General features: G+C 46.4%; 1 protein-coding gene across 2 annotated transcripts in view; it reads right to left on the bottom strand.

The window, feature by feature from the left end:
- Nucleotides 1–16,087, bottom strand: part of CPPED1 (calcineurin like phosphoesterase domain containing 1) — a 136,102-nt gene extending 120,015 nt beyond the window's left edge. For both annotated transcript variants that reach the window (XM_003916564.5, XM_021931770.2), the window contains exon 1: nt 15,782–16,087. In XM_003916564.5, the coding sequence (XP_003916613.1) occupies nt 15,782–15,851 (70 nt within the window). In that variant the 5' untranslated portion in view covers nt 15,852–16,087. The remainder of the gene's footprint in view (nt 1–15,781) is intronic.
- Between the last annotated feature and the right edge of the window lie 992 nt (nt 16,088–17,079).

Genomic DNA, 17,079 nt, shown 5'->3' with positions numbered 1-17,079 from the left:
TGGAGGTGAGATCACTCGGCTCAGCTGAGAGTCAGCCATGGATGGTAATATAAACCTCAGGGCTAGCCTCACATACTTAACTTATCTCAGTTTAATGTCACATTTGCACCTGATCTTCCAGCACGGCACTCAATAAGGCCATTTATTGTAGCTCATCCTGGTGAGATCAGAAGGCTTAACTCACAGAAGCCCGCCTTTTCCCACCTAAGTACTAGAAACTGTTAGTGCTGTAGGGACTCTCAGAGTTACTTTAACCAGCCTTTCATTAAACCAAGGGGGAGATGCTGAGGTCTGGGTAGTGAGGGGGAAGGGAGATGGGGCTTAGGCATGCCTCAAGTTCAAGGTCACACAATAAAGACTCAGCAACTTCTACGCAAGAGCTATTCAGAACCTCAGTGCTGCTGGGCTGGGTGGCCTGGAGTGGAGAGAGCCATGAAGAAGACAGAACATGCTCTAGGCTGCCCCCAAGTTATCCACCTCAATACTGACATTTTCTCTCCAAAAAGCTTCCTTCAAATGGAACGTCTTGATAAATGGGCTGACTGTACACAAAGACAACGATGGCAAGACCCAGAGCTTTGTCCTGGTCGGCCGTGATGTTCAGGGTCCCTGCCAACGGCGCAGGGTTGATTTGAGGCACAGGCTGGGGCCGAGACATCTGTCTTCTGTGAGTGCTCAGCGGTGATCTCTTCCAGAGATTACAAACTCGACGTCTGTGGATGAGGTCTGGCTAGCAGGTATGTGCTGTGGGGCCCAAGCAGCGTTTATACATTTCTGAATTTGTTGCCAACCTTTTTAATTCATGAGTTTCATATATACACCTGGCTCTCTGGATTCTCCTGGAAAATCTGGCCACATCAGACCCAAATGAAGTGTGCTAGTGACTCTCTGGGTCTGTAGGGTGGTTGTGCCTTTACATGGGGTTTGTGCTCTCAAATTTGCCACAGTCTCCACCTGGCCCAATTTACCACCTGGCTGCTGTTGGCATCTGCAATGACAAGCTCTTATCCATGGTAATCTTTCCATTTTGCTTAGAGGTGAGGAAGAGGAGACCCAGCAAAGGAAAATACGTGGACTGAGATCTACAAAGTCTGAGGGCAAACCAGACCCCCACCTTTGCATATTCTGCCACAGACATCACTCACCCACATTTCAGGGCAGGTGAAATTACTATAGAGAAGACATATACAAGCCAGGAATGCCTAGGTCTAGCCAAACAAGCCAGAAAATAATAATAATAATAATAAGCTAATGAGTTACCATAATTTTTTTTTAATGGGGTCTCACTCTGTCACCCAGGTTGGAGTGCAGTGGCATGACCTTGATTCACTGCAACTTCCACTTCCTGGGCTCAAGCGATCCTCCCATGTCAGCCTCTCAAGCAGCTGGGACCACAGGTGCACACCACCATGCCCGGTTAATTTTGTGTATTTTTGGTAGAGACAGGGTTTTGCCATGTTGCCCAGGCTGCTCTAGAACTCCTGAGCTCAAGTGATCAGCCCACCTCAGCCTCCCAAGGTGCTAGGATTACAGCCATGAGACACCGCATCCAGCCTGAGTTGTCATAATTTTCTAAATTGAATTGTAAAATTAACTTTGAAATACTTTTAAATGAAAAATTGACCTTAGAAATCAGATTCACCTGTTGTACAGAAAATAACAAGATCTGGCCACTTCCACATTTCAGCTAACTTATAAAACACTGTCACAGAAACCGTATTTCAAAACTGAGGGATAATATTTCAAAACTGAGGGATAAATATACAGTGAATTTTGGCTAATATCAAACTAAGGACAGAAAGGCCTGTAGGTTTTCTTTACACATTATCAGGTGCAAAGCAACTGCATTCAGAGAAAAATCTTAAAAACCTGGAAGAATTTTCACACAACGCTTTACCATTAATCTTTCCTATGAGCCTCTGTTTATGTGCCAATATCCTGCCTCAAAGACAGATACTCAAATTGCAATTGCTCTTTACCGTTGAACTTTTAAAATTACAAACTAAATGTTTTCTTCGATTTGTCTCTGCTAATATATTTCCTCTCCTATTTTTATTATCCCTTTTAGGCATATTTGTCAATGTTAATAAAAGCTGACTTTTTAATATATACCAAGAATTAGAAAGTTTATTGATTCCTTCACTATTACCAGTTGATCAATGACTAACTATAATAAATGCGCCCCCAAAAGCAAATGAATCACTGTTTTCATCACCCAACTAGGAAAAGGCCTGGAGGGCAGCCACGTTATTAAGTAATACCTTACATTATAATTTGTGCTCTCATGATGTGCTAAACCTGTTACTTGTATGCAACCTCAAAAAATTCAAGGTAGAACACAATGATAAATAGCTTTCTTAACTTGATTTTTGTAACAAAAGTCACATTGGCTGAGCGCAGTGGCTCACGCCTGTAATCCCAGCACTTTGGGAGGCTGAGGGGGTGGATCATGAGGTCAAGAGATCGAGACCATCCTGGCCAACACAGTGAAACCCCATCTCTACTAAAAATATAAAAATTAGCCAGGCATGGTGGCGCATACCTGTAGTCCCAGCTTCTCTGGCGGCTGGGGCAGGAGAATTGCTTGAACCTGGGAGGCAGAGGCAGCAGTGAGCCAAAATTACGCCACTGCACTCTAGCCTGGTGACAGAGCAAGACTCTGTCTCAAAAAAAAAAAAAAAAAAGAGTAGAACATAGTATTAGTATGTTTGTTTTCCTGGACATGTCCAAGCTCCCAGCTTGTCCCATCAGGATCTTAAATTCAACACTTCCACAGGCAAATCCATCATCTTTTTTTTTAATTGTACTTTAAGTTCTGGGATGCATGTGCAGTACATGCAGGTTTGTTACATAGGTTACATGTGCTATTGTGGTCTGCTGCCCCTATCAACCCATTCTCTAGGTTTTAAGCCCCACATGCATTAGGTATTTGTTCTAACGCTCTCCCTCCCCTTGCCCCCAATCCCCCGACGGGCCCCCGTGTGTGATGTTCCCCTCCTTTGTCCATGTGTTCTCATTGTTCAACTCCCGCTTATGAGCGAGAACATGCTGTGTTTGGTTTTCTGTTCCTACGTTTGCTGAAAATGATGGCTCCCAGCTTCATCCATGTCCCTGCAAAGGACATGAGCTCATTCTTTTCTATGGCTGCACATCTTTCTTTAAGACTGATTCCCTCCCTAGATCTCGCTAATTTTGCCACCATCATCCCTAGTCCCCCAATCTACAGATCTTAAGATCGTGTGTCATCCTGTGCATGTAGCCAGCCAAGATGCATCATTCCATGTCTACAACATCCCTGCAACAGCCCCACCTTCCCGTTCCCACCACCAACTACTCTTGGGCCAGGTTTTCATGATTCCCACCTGGGAGAAAGAGGCTGCCAGGATGGCTCCCTGCAGCTCCCCCTACTCCAGTCCATCTCAGTCAGTTGCTGCCATTATGTCTCTTCCCAACCCCTTAACCAGATCATCAAATTCCTGGCTACAGAGCCACCATCCTGAAAGCTCTAGGGCAGGCCCACGTTTGCATTCCCTTTCTAGCATATCAGCAGCTTATACTATTCAGTCTGGCATGTGGCAGGCATCAGTCAATATTTGGTGAAGAAAAAGATGAAGACATCAATGGATTCCCACTCATTCTCGCACTTGGGCCTAAAAGGGGCCCAAAGTTCTTCCAGCTGTACCTTTTTTTTTTTTTGAGATGTTGTCTTGATCTGTCGTCCAGACTGGAGTGCAGTGGCACGATCTTGACTCACTGCAACCTCTGCCCCCAGGTTCAAGCAATTCTCCTGCCTCAGCCTCTCGAGCAACTGAGATTACAGGAGTGTGCCACCACACTCGGCTAATGTTTTTTATTTTTAGTAGAGATGAGTTTCACCATCTTGGCCACACTAGTCTCAAACTCCTGACTTCAAGTGATCCACCTGCCTCAGCCTCCCAAAGTGCTGGGATTACAGGCCTGAACCGCTGCACCTGGCCTCTTCCAGCTGTATCTCACTGGTCCTGATGGACCAGTGGCTGTAGTCCCATCAGACCAGGGATGATTTTGACACGTGACAATGTCTACAGACATTTTGGGGTACCACACTGGGAAGTGGGTGGTGCTGCTGGAATCCAGTGGATAAAGGCGAGGGATGCTGCTAAACATCTCATGACACACAGGACAGGAACCCACGACAAAATCCAGCCTATAAATGTCAACAATGCTGGGGGGTTGAGAAACCCTGCTTAAGACATACCACAGGATTCCCCCCAGATAGACCACTATCTGCTTCTCCAACACACCCCATAATTCCTGATATGGTTTGGCTGTGTCCCCACCCAAATCTCATCTTGAATTGTAGCTCCCATAATTCCCACATGTCATGAGAAGGACCCGGTGGGAGGTAACTGAATCATGGGGGCTGGTCTTTCCCACGCTGTTCTCGTGATAGTGAATAAGTCCCACGAGATCTGATGGTTTTATAAAGGGCAGTTCCCCTGCATATGCTCTTTTGCCTGCCACTATGTAAGACGTCCCTTTGCTCTTCCTTTGTCTTTCGCCATGATTGTAAGGCCTCCCCAGCAATGTGAAGTGTGAGTCCACTAAACCTCTTTCCTTTATAAATTACCCAGTCTTGGTTCTGTCTTTATTAGCAGTGAGAATGGATTAATACACTTCCCCTCCTCTTTCCGGGATATGCTCTCCGTTCTACCAACTCTTCCTGCTGAAATCCCTTCTACCCTTCCCTGCCAGCTCAAATGCTCCCTGCCCTGTAGGCAGATGCAGCTTGGCCTCCTTCACTCATTCAAGCAGGTATGTTCTGAGCACGTGCTCTATGATATTGGCTGTCAGTGGCTGGACATTCAACAGCGAGCAACGCTGATGGATCCTGTTCCTTAAAATCTTACATGATAGCTGGGGAGATGCACAACAAACAAGCAAATAACTAAGTCAGTTACACAACTCAATTACACACTTTGCTCTTTACAACTACAGGGTAACCAGACTGATTGCAAGACAGAGTGGCCAGTGGGTGGGGCTGTGGGGACGCACTCCAGGCAGGGGGCACTGCAAGTACCCAGACCCTGAGTGATCAGAAGGCTGGATCGGGAGGCAGGGGACAGACCATGCTGACGACTGACTTTCAGCCTCTATCTCCCGCAACTCTTAACTGAGTTCCAGTGGAGCCCAGACTGAGGCTTGAGTGCCCAAGTTCAAATCCCATTTCTACCCTTTACCAGCTACGTGACATGATGCAAGTTCCTGAACCTCTCTGGGCCTCAGTCTCCTTATCTGCAAAGTAGGAATAATAGCACCTACCTCGAAAGGGTTGTTGGGAAGAATGAATGACTTAAAACATGTAAAGCATCTGGACTAGACAAAGAGGAAGTAGTCAAAAGTGAGTTACTCATACCATGACAACCACTCATAGTAACCCCTACCCTTACCTTAGCAGAGACAGACTTTTTAAAGACTCATCCATCTCTTGGTTCCCCCGGCACATGGTGGGGCTGAGAAAACATCTGATGAGAGACACGTATATATTTACATGCTATGGTCTCAACATCTTTTCCTTTGTATACTGTGAATATTGCTTTGGTTATAAAGCAGCAAAGATGGGTAGGTTCACAGCCGCCTGGAGGCTTTCTGGTGAAAGAGCAAATGGCAACAAAATGCAATTTTTGCAGATTCTCACAATAGCAATCTGCATAGTGAACCACAATCTAAATGTCTCCAGCAATACCCTTCAACTGCTCTGGGGAATAATCTTATTTTAGTGGTAAAGGAAAACAAAAACAAAAACAAAAAAACACTGAAGAGTAGCTAAACAATATTTACCACTTTGGGACTCTTTCTGACTTAGCAATCTTAATGTCCCTACTGTGAAGCTGCCAGAATGGTATGCAGCAGATTAAGAGTGTCCTTCATTAGTAGCTCTTAAGGGGTTGGGGGCCTTTGGGGGCAGTTTTAGCACAGGGGTGCAGGGTTTCTTCCTGGATTCAGGAAAATGTTTTAAAATTGATTGTGGTGATGGTTGTACACCTCTGTGAATATACTAAAAGCCACTGAATTGTACACACTTAGACTGTTAAATCAGAAAGAAGCCCAAAGTAGTAAATATTATTTAATTAACAATTAACATGGTGAACTGTAGGGTATGCTAAGAGTTGTTAAAGAAAAAAAAAATAGTGTCCCTCAGGACCCTGTCCCTTCCCCAACCCCCAAAATAATTAACTGTGACAGCAGTATCCTCAGAGTCTCCAAATGTCTTGTCCTAAGTACAGGTTGCATACCTCTTACCCAAAATGCTTGGGACCAGAAGTGTTTCAGATTCCAGATTTTTTTATATTTTGGAATATTTGCATATGCAAACTGGTAGAGCATTTCTAATCTGTAAAATCTGAAATTCAAAATGCTTTTGCGCATGACCTTTGATCATCAAATGAGTGCTCAAAAGGTGTCGGATCTTAGAGCATTTTGCATTAGGGATGCTAAACCTGTACAAAGGTACCCAACCTCTCTCTTCTTGGCCTAAATGCATTCAAAAGGTAGTTTCTGAGACACACAAAAGCTTCTGAGTCATGGCTTGGCTGCCACACTGGCTGTCCTGCCAAAATCTTTATCTGCAACTCTTCAGAGAACTAAGAAAGCAGATGGGTTGGGACTTCGTGGCCAGGCAGCTTTCAGCATCACTGGCTTTAGCCGATGCCATTTGAGACGACAGTTAAAGAGGGGAAGACATTTCCAGAACCTCTCTCACTTTTCAAGAGCAGAACTCCACTTGGGGTTTGCCTGTTTTTGGTGGATATTTGCTGCTATTTTTTTTCCCCATTTCCCTAACAAGACAGCAGGCAGTTGCTGTCCCAGGCAGCACTCTGGGGAGAATTGGTAGAAGGCACCTCTGGGCAGAAGCACCTGTTTAGGCACAAGGCCAGGCTAACAGAAGCCCCAGATGCAAAGAGAAGGTAACCCTTCCTCCGGGCAGATGTGCTCCATGTGAGGGCACCCACCTGGTAGGCAAAACCTCTGCCTCTAGATGCCATGGAATAGTGTACATGGTGCACAGCCACCTGGCATAGTCATGCAACCTCTTTTTTTTTTTTTTTTTGGAGATGGAGTCTTGGTCTGTGGCCCAGTCTGGAGTGCAGTGGCATGATCTTGGCTGACTGCAACCTCCATCTCACAGGCTCATGCAGTTCTCCTGCCTCAGCCTCCAGAGTAGCTGGAATTACAGGTGCCAGCCACCATGCCCAGCTAATTTTTGTATTTTTAGTAAAGATGGGGTTTCACCATGTTGGCCAGGCTGGTCTCAAACTCCTGACCTCAAGCAATCCACTCGCCTCAGCCTCCCAAAGTGCTCGGATTACAGGCGTGAGCCACTGCACCCAGCCAACAACTTCTATTGGTTTGATCAATACCTTGGTCTCAGCTTTGTTTAGTCTGGAGACTCCATGGTGCCTGACAGCAGTGGGTTGGACAGATACACACAGGTGACCCAGATGGAGTGTATTCATTCATACTCATTCACTTACTCAATATTAAATGGTCACTGAGGCCAAGTGTGGTGGCTCCCAGCACTTCAAGAGGTCAAAGAAAGCAGCTCACTTGAGGTCAGGAGTTCAAGACCAGCCTGGTCAACATGGTAAAATCCTGTCTCTACTAAAAACACAAAAATTAGCTAGGTGCGGTGGCATGCACCTGTAGTCCCAACTACTCGGGAGGCTGAGGCGGGAGACTCACGTGAACCCAGGAAGCAGAGGTTGCTGTGAGCTGAGATCATGCCACCACACTCCAGCCTGGGCAACAGGGCAAGACTCTGCCTTAAAAAAAAAAAAAAAAAAGCCACTGAATGTCCACTACTGCCAGACACCATCCTAGGTCTGGGCTTCTTGCTCCTCAAGAATTTATAGTCTACAGGTAGAAAAAGACAGCAAAGTCACAAGAAGAAACACACAAGGGGCCAGGCATGGTGGCTCATGTCTGTAATCCCAGCATTTTGGGAGGCCGAGGCAAGTGGATTACCTGAGGTCAGGAATTCCAGACCAGCCTGGTCAACATGGTGAAACCCCGTCTCTAATAAAAAACACAAAAATTAGCCAGGTGTGGTGGTGCGCATCTGAAATCCCAGCTACTTGGGAGTCTGAGGCAGGAGAACCACTTGAATCCGGGAGGCAGAGGTTGCAGGGAGCTGAGATCACACCACTGCACTCCAGCCTGGGTGACAGAGTGAGACCCTGTCTCAAAACAAACAAACAAACAAAAAAACCCTCACAATGAGATAGTACTTCACAACCATTTGGATGGTTATAATAAAAAAGACCAGCAATAAGAAATGTTGGCAAGGATATGGAGAAACTGGAATCCATATAAATTGCTGGTGGGAATGTAAAATGGCACATCTGCTTTGGAAAATACTTCGGTGGTTCCTCAAAATATGAAACATAGTTACCGCATGACTTAGCAATTCCAATCCCAGGTATCTACCCAAAAGATATGAGAACAAATATCCTTAAAAACATGTGTCTGTGACTGTTCATAGCACCTTTATTCCCAACAGACAAGAGGTACCCAGATGGGTGAAATGTCCATCAGTGTCAAAAAAAAAAAAAAGTCCAAATGTTTATCAATAGGCGGTTGGATAAACAAAATGGGTTATCCATACAATGGAATATCATTTAGTAAAAAGGAACAAAGTATTGGTTCAAGCTACAAAATGAGTGAGCCTCAGAAACGTTATGCTAACACCAAGAGGCCAGCCACAAAAGACCATATATTATTCCATTTACATGAAACGTCCAGAAAAGGCAAATCTATGGCGGTAAAGTAGTAGTTGCCTGTGCTGGGGGTGGCAACATGAAGAGGCTTGCAAGTGGGCATAACACTTCTTTTTTGGGAAGGTAGAGATGTGCTAGTTAGATTGTGACTGCACCACTCTAAAGTTACTAAAATCCCTTGAGTTGTAAACTTATAATGAATGTTATGGTATATAAATTACACCTCAAGAAAGTTATTAAAAAATTTAGGCCAGATGCAGTGGCTCATGCCTGTAATCCCAGCACTTTTGGAGGCTGAGGCAGGAGGACTGCTCGAGTCCAAGAGTTCCAGACTAACCTGAGTGACATGGCGAAACTGTCTCTACAAAAAATACAAAAATCAGCCAGGTGTGGTCGCACCTTCTGTGGTCCTAGTGACTCAGGAGGCGGAGGTGGGAGGATCGAGGATGGCTTAAGCACAGGATGGGGAGGCCGCAGTGGGCAGAGATCACGCCACTGCACTCCAGCATAGGTGACAGAGCAAGACCTTGCCTCCAAAAAAATTTTTAAAGCAGGCCAGGCACAGTGGCTCACACCTGTAATCCTAGCACAGGGATGTCCAATCTTTTGGTTTTCCTGGGCCACAACGGAAGAACTGTCTTGGGCCACACATGAAATACACTAACATTAATGATAGCTGATGAGCTTAAAAAAAAGAAAAATCGCAAAAAAATCTCATTTTTTTTTTTTTTTTTTTTGAGACGGAGTCATGCTGTCGCCCGGGCTGGAGTGCAGTGGCCGGATCTCAGCTCACTGCAAGCTCTGCTTCCCAGGTTTACGCCATTCTCCTGCCTCAGCCTCCCGTGTAGCTGGGACCACAGGCGCCTGCCACCTCGCCCAGCTAGTTTTTTGTATTTTTTATTAGAGACAGGGTTTCACCGTGTTAGCCAGGATGGTCTTGATCTCCTGACCTCGTGATCCGCCCGTCTTGGCCTCCCAAAGTGCTGGGATTACAGGCTTGAGCCACCGCACCCGGCCAAAAAAAATCTCAACTTTTAAAACAGTTTAGGAATTCGTGCTGGGACGCATTCAAAGCCATCCTGGGCCACATGTGACCAGCGGACCATGGGTTGAACAAGCTTGTCCTAACAGTTTGGGAGGCTGAGGTGGGAGGATGGCTTGAGTTCAGGAGTTCAAGACCAGCCTGGGGAACATAGTAAGACCTTGTCTCTAAAAAAATATTTTAAAATTAGCCAGGCATGGTGGTACATGCCTGTAGTCTCAGCTACTCAGGAGGCTGAGGTGAAAGGATCACTTAAGCACCACAGATTGAGGCTGCAGTGAGCCATGATCACATCACTGTACTTCAGTCTGGGTGACAGACCAAGACAACCTCAAAAGATATAAAATATAATAAATAAATAAATAAATTTTTTAAAATGAGGAAAAACCCTGACATTCAAAAATAAAATTAATTGTGTTTTCTGGAAATGGTACAGTGTGAACTTTTTACATATGTGTCCTGGTCCCTCTATCTCTTGATTGATGATTACAACAAAGAGTTGAGAAAGTAATCATAAGCCCAATTTAGTCATAGAAACCCTCAAATAAGACCTTCAAATCGATCTCAAATAAGAGGTAACTAGTTTGGCCTAAACGTATGGCACAGTTGAAAGTATTTATTTCATCATCATCATCATCCTGTTAGAATTTTTAAAACCACAGTATTTTCAACTCTGTTCAAACTTGGAGATACCTTTCTAGGTCTACTATTTCTAGAAAAGTTCTTAGGTGAGACCTGCAAGAGACGGAGTGAGTTATTTTTTTTTTTTTTACTGAGATTCTATTTATTCTCTGCCATGGGAGAAGTTCTCCAGAGAGTACAAGGAGAGATTCAGGATATAGCAAATTCCTTCAGCTTCTTAGGAACAGCAGCAGAGGTTTGAAATGTCCAGGAAAATAATCTTTTTAAGAATACCACCCATTAATCCAGTTCTCTGAAGGGAAAATATCAAACCGGAAAAACAGATTCAGACCTAAAAATAATTAAACATAAGTCACTTTAAAAGCATATTTTATCTTAATATCGCTCCCTTTTAGGATTTCTTCAAAACAGAAGCCATAAACTTCTCAAAAGACAATTGCTTACTAGAAGAAAGTAGTCCTAATTAGGATATGTGTCAAGAAAACCTAATTATCAATTTGCCTAATTAAAATGAATATCTGAACATGCCTTAGGAATGTGAGCTTTCTCAGGTGAGACGTGTACCGTTTTTTTAAAATCAACATCCGTCAACAGAGCCTAGCAGATTATGTTAACAGGGAACGGATGACTGAAAGCAAGCGTCACACACACCACTACTGGAAGGAGGTGATGGGAATACTGTTACTCACGTAAACCACCGGTGGGAGGAAATGCGTCTTAAAGCAAAGCGCTCTTTCATTTAATTGGCAGGCTACACTTGGAAAACAAACCGCTCAATGAGCTAATTCTGCAGCACAGGTGATGGTTCAGAGCTGTGATTTTTAGGGACTGTTGCTTGAGTTAATCAAACCCCTTTGATGGTGTATGTTTTGGCAAGGGAAGAAGAAAAGCCAGGTTTGCTTGTTTGTTTGTTTGTTTGGAGACACAGTCATCACTCTGTCTCCAAGGCTGGAGTGCAGCGGGCGATCTTGGCTCACTGCAACCTCCACCTCCCAGGTTCAAGCTATTCTCCTGCCTCAGCCTCCTGAGCGGCTGGGATTACAGGTGCATGCCACCACATCTGGCTAATTTTTCCATTTTTAGTAGAGACGGGGTTTCGCCATGTTGGCCAGGCTGGTCTTAAACTCCTGGCCTCAAGCAATCCACCCGCCTCGGTCTCCCAAAGTGCTAGAATTACAGGCATAAGCCACCACTCCCAGCCTCGAAAAGTCAGTTCTTAAACTTTCTCAGTCTGCCCAAGGGGCAACTCTACTGGCTTCCCAAGGAGTCTGGAGAGGCCTCTGATGCCTCTAAGGGCACCTCTCCAAGTTGCCAGTGATGCTAAGAGAGTCAGGACCCTGGGAAATTGTCAATGAGTGCAACGGAAGCAGCGATGGTAGGTTAGGGTTCAGTGCTTAGTAATGTGAAGCCACAAACCTGGGGTTCTCAGCAGAACACTCTGAGGCTGGGCCTCTCAAGGCCCTCCATTAAATGACCCATCCTGGCTGTGTCTATGGACTGCATGGATCACAGAGGAGATCAAGTGCTGGCCCCACTTCTAGATTTACTCGGGGCTAAGAAAAGTTCCAGGTCACTCTCTCCTTCTATCAGTAGGGTAGGTGTCTCATAGATTTATCGTCAAGTCTCTCTCCAGCACCCCCATTCTTATCCAGGGGAGATGCCCTCTGATCCTCTGGTCCCAGTGGTGGCCCCCTGGCAGCTGCAATGGCCTAGGAAGCTTCTATACCTCAGCACTCCCATCATCTCCACTGGAAGACACTGCGGCGCCCAATAGGTACCTCCAGCTACAGCAAATAAACACATTCAAAGTAAGTAATGGGGGCCGGGTGCTGTGGCTCACGCCTGTAAATCCCAGCACTTTGGGAGGCCGAGGCGGGTGGATCACTTGAGGTCAGGAGTTCCAGACCAGCCTGGCCAACATGGCGAAACTCCATCGCTACTAAAAATGCAAAAATTAGCCGGGCATGGTGGTACACGCCTGTAATCCGAGCTACTCGGGAGGCTGACGCAGGAGAATTGTTTGAACCTGGGAGGTGGAGGCTGCAGTGAGTAAAGATAGCATCACTGTACTGCAGTCTGGGTGACAGAGCAAGACTCCGTCTCAAAACAAACAAACAAACAAAAACAAAAAAACACAAAGTAAATAACAGGGGCTACAGAAAGGCAGCTTCCAGACAAATCCTGGAGCTCCAGCTTCCAACTGGATTGCACTCCAAGTTGCTCTAAAGTAGAAACGCTTTTGTTGCCATTGCTGTAACCAGACCATTCTTTTCAAAATAAAAATCTGATCATGCGTCCTTGCTTCTTCACACATCCAGCTTGAAACCTCTTGATGCTATTAGGATACAATGAAAATTCTTAGTTACCACCATCCCCCTCTCCAGCCTCATTCCACACCATGCCCCAACCTCACCTTTCTGCTCCAGACTCAGAGATTTCCTTCAGCCCTCATCTTTCCCTTTCCCATCCTGCCATGTTCTAGGACTCTCACACTTGCTCTGCCCATGGTCCACAATGGTCTTCCCTCCCTTCGTGACCCAGTTAACTGATACTCCTCTTTGAGCAATCAGATGAAGCAACATGTCCTCAGGAAAGCCCTGCCTGAATGCTCTCAGAGCCCACCAGTAGCCAAGCATTATATTTTGTGCCCTAGCTTTGTACCTGGATTATTATAAGCCTCTGAGAGCATGTAACTTGAACCACTCCCCCGCCCCCAACTTCCTATTCTACACAATACTGGAGAGTGCAATAGGAATATAAGAAATATTTAGTTTTGTTTTTTTTTTTTTGGAGATGGAGTCTCACTCTATTGCCCAAGCCGGTGTACAGTGGCATGTTCTTGGTTCACTGCAACTTCTGATTCCCGGGCTCAGGCAATTCTCCTGCCATAGCCTCCCAAGTCGCAAGTAGCTGAGACTACAGGCATGCGCCATCACACCCAGGTAATTTTGTATTTTTAATAGAGAGGCGGTTTCGCCATGTTGGCCAGGCTGGTCTCGAACTCCTGAGCTCAGGTGATCCACCCGCCTCGGCCTCCCAAAGTGCTGGGATTACAGGCATGAGCCACTGCGGCCAGCCCACAACAAGTATTTCTTGAACTGAAAGAAAAAATATATATACATATGCAGCAACAGGGAACTCTCATATACTGCTGGTGGGAGTATAAATTGGCGCTACCACTTTGGAAGGCAGTTTGACCGTATCTAATAATGCTGGGGATGATTATATCCTATAACCCAGAACTTAGCTCGTAGGTATATGCCTCGGAGTAACTCTCCCATGTGTCCACAAAGAGATTTGTGCAGAATGTTCATAACAGCACTGTTACCAAGGGCAAAAACCAGAAACAACTAAATGGCCATTATATCAGTCAGGATCCTTACAGGAAATAGCTGGCATTCTCAAATTAGGATAATTTTTAAAAGCACTTAAAAGGGGATTACTTGGGGTGGGTTGGGTGGATGAAACCTACAAGGGGGTGTGGCAACCCAAGGATAGAAAAGCAGAACCACTGCCACTCCCACGCCTCAAAGAAGGAAATAGTTACTCAAATACAGAACTAGAGAGAATGAAGAGAAATGCTGTCCTGAGAGAAGGAGCGACCTTGACCTTCAGGGGTGGAGAGGAAGACAGCCAGGCCAGGCAACTCCACGGGGAGTAAACTGCAAAAATAAACACAGCTGCCTTTTGCTTCTCTCCCTCTCTTATTTCTTCTCAGGGCTCCCCACTGGATGAGCCCAAAGGAAAACCAAAAGGCAAGGAGCCCACTGATGTAGTTCATGGAGGGCAACTCCCTGGGGCAACTCCCTGGGGGAGGGAGAAAGGTTTGGAGAGGCAAAGGGAAGATATTCAACATATACATCAACAGAATGTATAAAGTATATAATCATCCAATGGAATGCTGCTCCGCAAGAAAAGAGCAAAATCTTCATGTTGGACAAACAAGACAAGTTGCATTAAAATACAGTCATCCCAGGCCAGGCGCGGTGGCTCAGGCACTTTGGGAGGCTGAGGAGGGCGGATAACCTGAGGTTGGGAGCTCGAGACCAGCCTGACCAACATGGAGCAACCACGTCTCTACTAAAAACACAAAATTAGTCGGGCGTGCCTACAGTCCCATCTACTCCGGAGGCTGAGGCAGGAGAATCGCTTGAACCTGGGAGGCGGAGGTTGCAGTGAGCCAAGATCACCACTGCACTCCAGCCTGGGCGACAGAGCAAGACTCTGCCATAAATAAATAAATAAGGTTTTAGCATAGAATTACAGGAGAAACCTACTTTAGGTAACGTAGCAGGTAAAGTCTCTATGAGGAAGTGAATGAACTTTAAAATGAGGTCTCACGGCTGAGAGAGCCAGGCTCCCCAACCCTGCTAGCAGCAGAAAACAGCAAGCGCCAAGACCCTCAGGGAAAGAACGGCCTGGCCCTTTTAAATGCAGTTCAAACAAGGGCAACAACAAAACCTGTTTCAGAATTGGGCAAGAGAGAGAATGACAACCCTGAAGGAAGTGGACACAAGCCCGATCACGTAGGGCATTTAGGGTGACTTCCTTGGGGGTATAAAGCTGGTGAGAGCCTAGAAGGCGATCTGGCTCCAGGCAGTAAAAAGCCACAGAGGGGAATCAAGGAACCAGTAACAAACCTCCCTCTTGACTTAGCACCTCACATGCGTTCAACACCGGGTTACAAAAATACTTTTGATCTGTTTACGCTTCCAAAACCCCTATGAGGCAGGTAGTATCAAACCCCCTTTTACGGCCAAGCAGATAATCTAAATCCAAAATTCAAGCACTTTACCACGACTCTCGACTGCCCTCCCTCTCTACTGCTCTGATGGGGCAACGTTACCATTTCGGTGAATGACTTATAGTAAATAACTGTACTTATGGAGTCTAGAACACATAACGGTGAACAACCTTAACAAAACCGATGGCCTCTAACATGCACCGAGCGCTTATCCAGTAACACCCACAAGTATTCCCGTTTTACAGATATGGAAGCTGAGGCCAAGATGCTAATGCAGGGCTTGGAAACCAGGTCTCGCTGCAGAGCCCAAGCAGTCATTAACTATGCTTCGCTGCTTTCCTCTTACTTCCCTTCTCTGGGGGAAGTTAGGTCAAGGCCAGGGAGGCTCCTGGACCAGACCGCTCTCTCGGACTCGCCTCTCAACCGCGCCCCTGCAATTCCTAAATTCAGGTTTTGATGCAGCTATGGCGGCCCCCAGGCCCGGGTGCAGCCCCGGATGGTGTCCGACTGGCGGAGAGCACACCTGAACAAAAGGTTCCCCCGGCGGACGGTTCCGCAGCCCCAGAGTCCCCTCCCTGGGTGAGGGGCGGGCAGTACCTGCGGGAAACGCGTCCAGGGTCCTGCCCCGGGCTCTGTGGAAAACACCCCCCTCCTCTGCAGCCGACATGGCGAGCGAGTTTCTGGCCTTCACTCAGAACACTGCGTGGGTGGAAGACGCGCGACTACACACCGGCCAACCGCCAGAACTATCCCGCTTCGGGCGGCGCCCTTTGCTCTCGGGGCGGGACTGGGGCGGGACGGGGCGGGGCCCGGTCGCTCGGGGCGCCGCTAGTGCTGCCTGGGCGGAGCGGAGGCGCCAGCGGCCCCTCTGGGATCGACCTGCGCGCCTGGCGAGTGGAGATTGTCTAGGGCAGGCGTGGGCGGGAATAAGGCTTTGGGGTCAGTCCTTCCCCAAAGGCAGAGTTACTAGATTTAACAGTAAAAATGCAGGACTCCCAGTTAAATTGGAATTTCAGATTTTTTAAAAAAAGAATGACTGACTTAGTATAAATATGTCCCATGCAGTATTTGGGAGCTACTTACTTTTTTTTTTTAATCTGAAATTCCAATTGAACTGGGCGTCCTAATTTTTTAAAATTTTTCTCTTTTTGCAGGTTTGAATGGAAGTGTCCTGATTTTTTTTTTTATCTGACAACTAAAGTCAGAAGGAGCCTCTGGGGTGGCTAACGCCTGTAAACCCAGCTCTTTGGGAGGCCAAGGAGGGAGAATCGCTTGAGTCCAGGTGTTGGAGACCAGCCTGGGCAACACAGCGAGAGACCTTGCCAATACAAAAAAAAAAATGAAATGGTGGATGTCTTGGAGGACTGTCTCAGCTCGAACTTCCCAGTGGCTGCCACCATCTTTCTGTTATTATCTTTGCTTGCTATGCACCAGACAGGGCGCTAAGCACTTTGCACGCGGCTCACTTCATCCCCACTACAGCCCTAGGAGGTTGTGCTGTTATTAGCTGCATCCATCGTTTGGGGAAACTGACGCTCAGAGAGATGAAGGGACTTGCACAAAGTGACACACATCTGGAGAGGCAGTAAAGCTGCGAGTAACCAAATTAGGATCTCTTCAGCTCAAGAGCCATTCTGCTGAACTACTTAGCCAGCATTTGTCAAACGCGTTGAAAATACTAATTCCAGAATGGACCTATTGAATCCAAATCTCTATGAAAATGATCTGTGTTTTGTTATTGTTGTGTTTTGTTTGTTTGTTTCTGTGGAGACAGGGTCTCACTCTGGTTGCCTAGGCTGGAGTGCAGTGGCACAGTCTCTGCAGCCTCGACCTCCTGGGCTCAGGTGATTCTCCCACCTCAGCCTCCTAAATGTCTGGCACTATTGGCATGTGCC

This window comes from Papio anubis, chromosome 18, assembly GCF_008728515.1.
Source record: "Papio anubis isolate 15944 chromosome 18, Panubis1.0, whole genome shotgun sequence".
In the NCBI taxonomy this organism is placed as follows: domain Eukaryota; kingdom Metazoa; phylum Chordata; class Mammalia; order Primates; family Cercopithecidae; genus Papio; species Papio anubis.
This window is presented reverse-complemented; position numbering and strand designations above follow the sequence as displayed.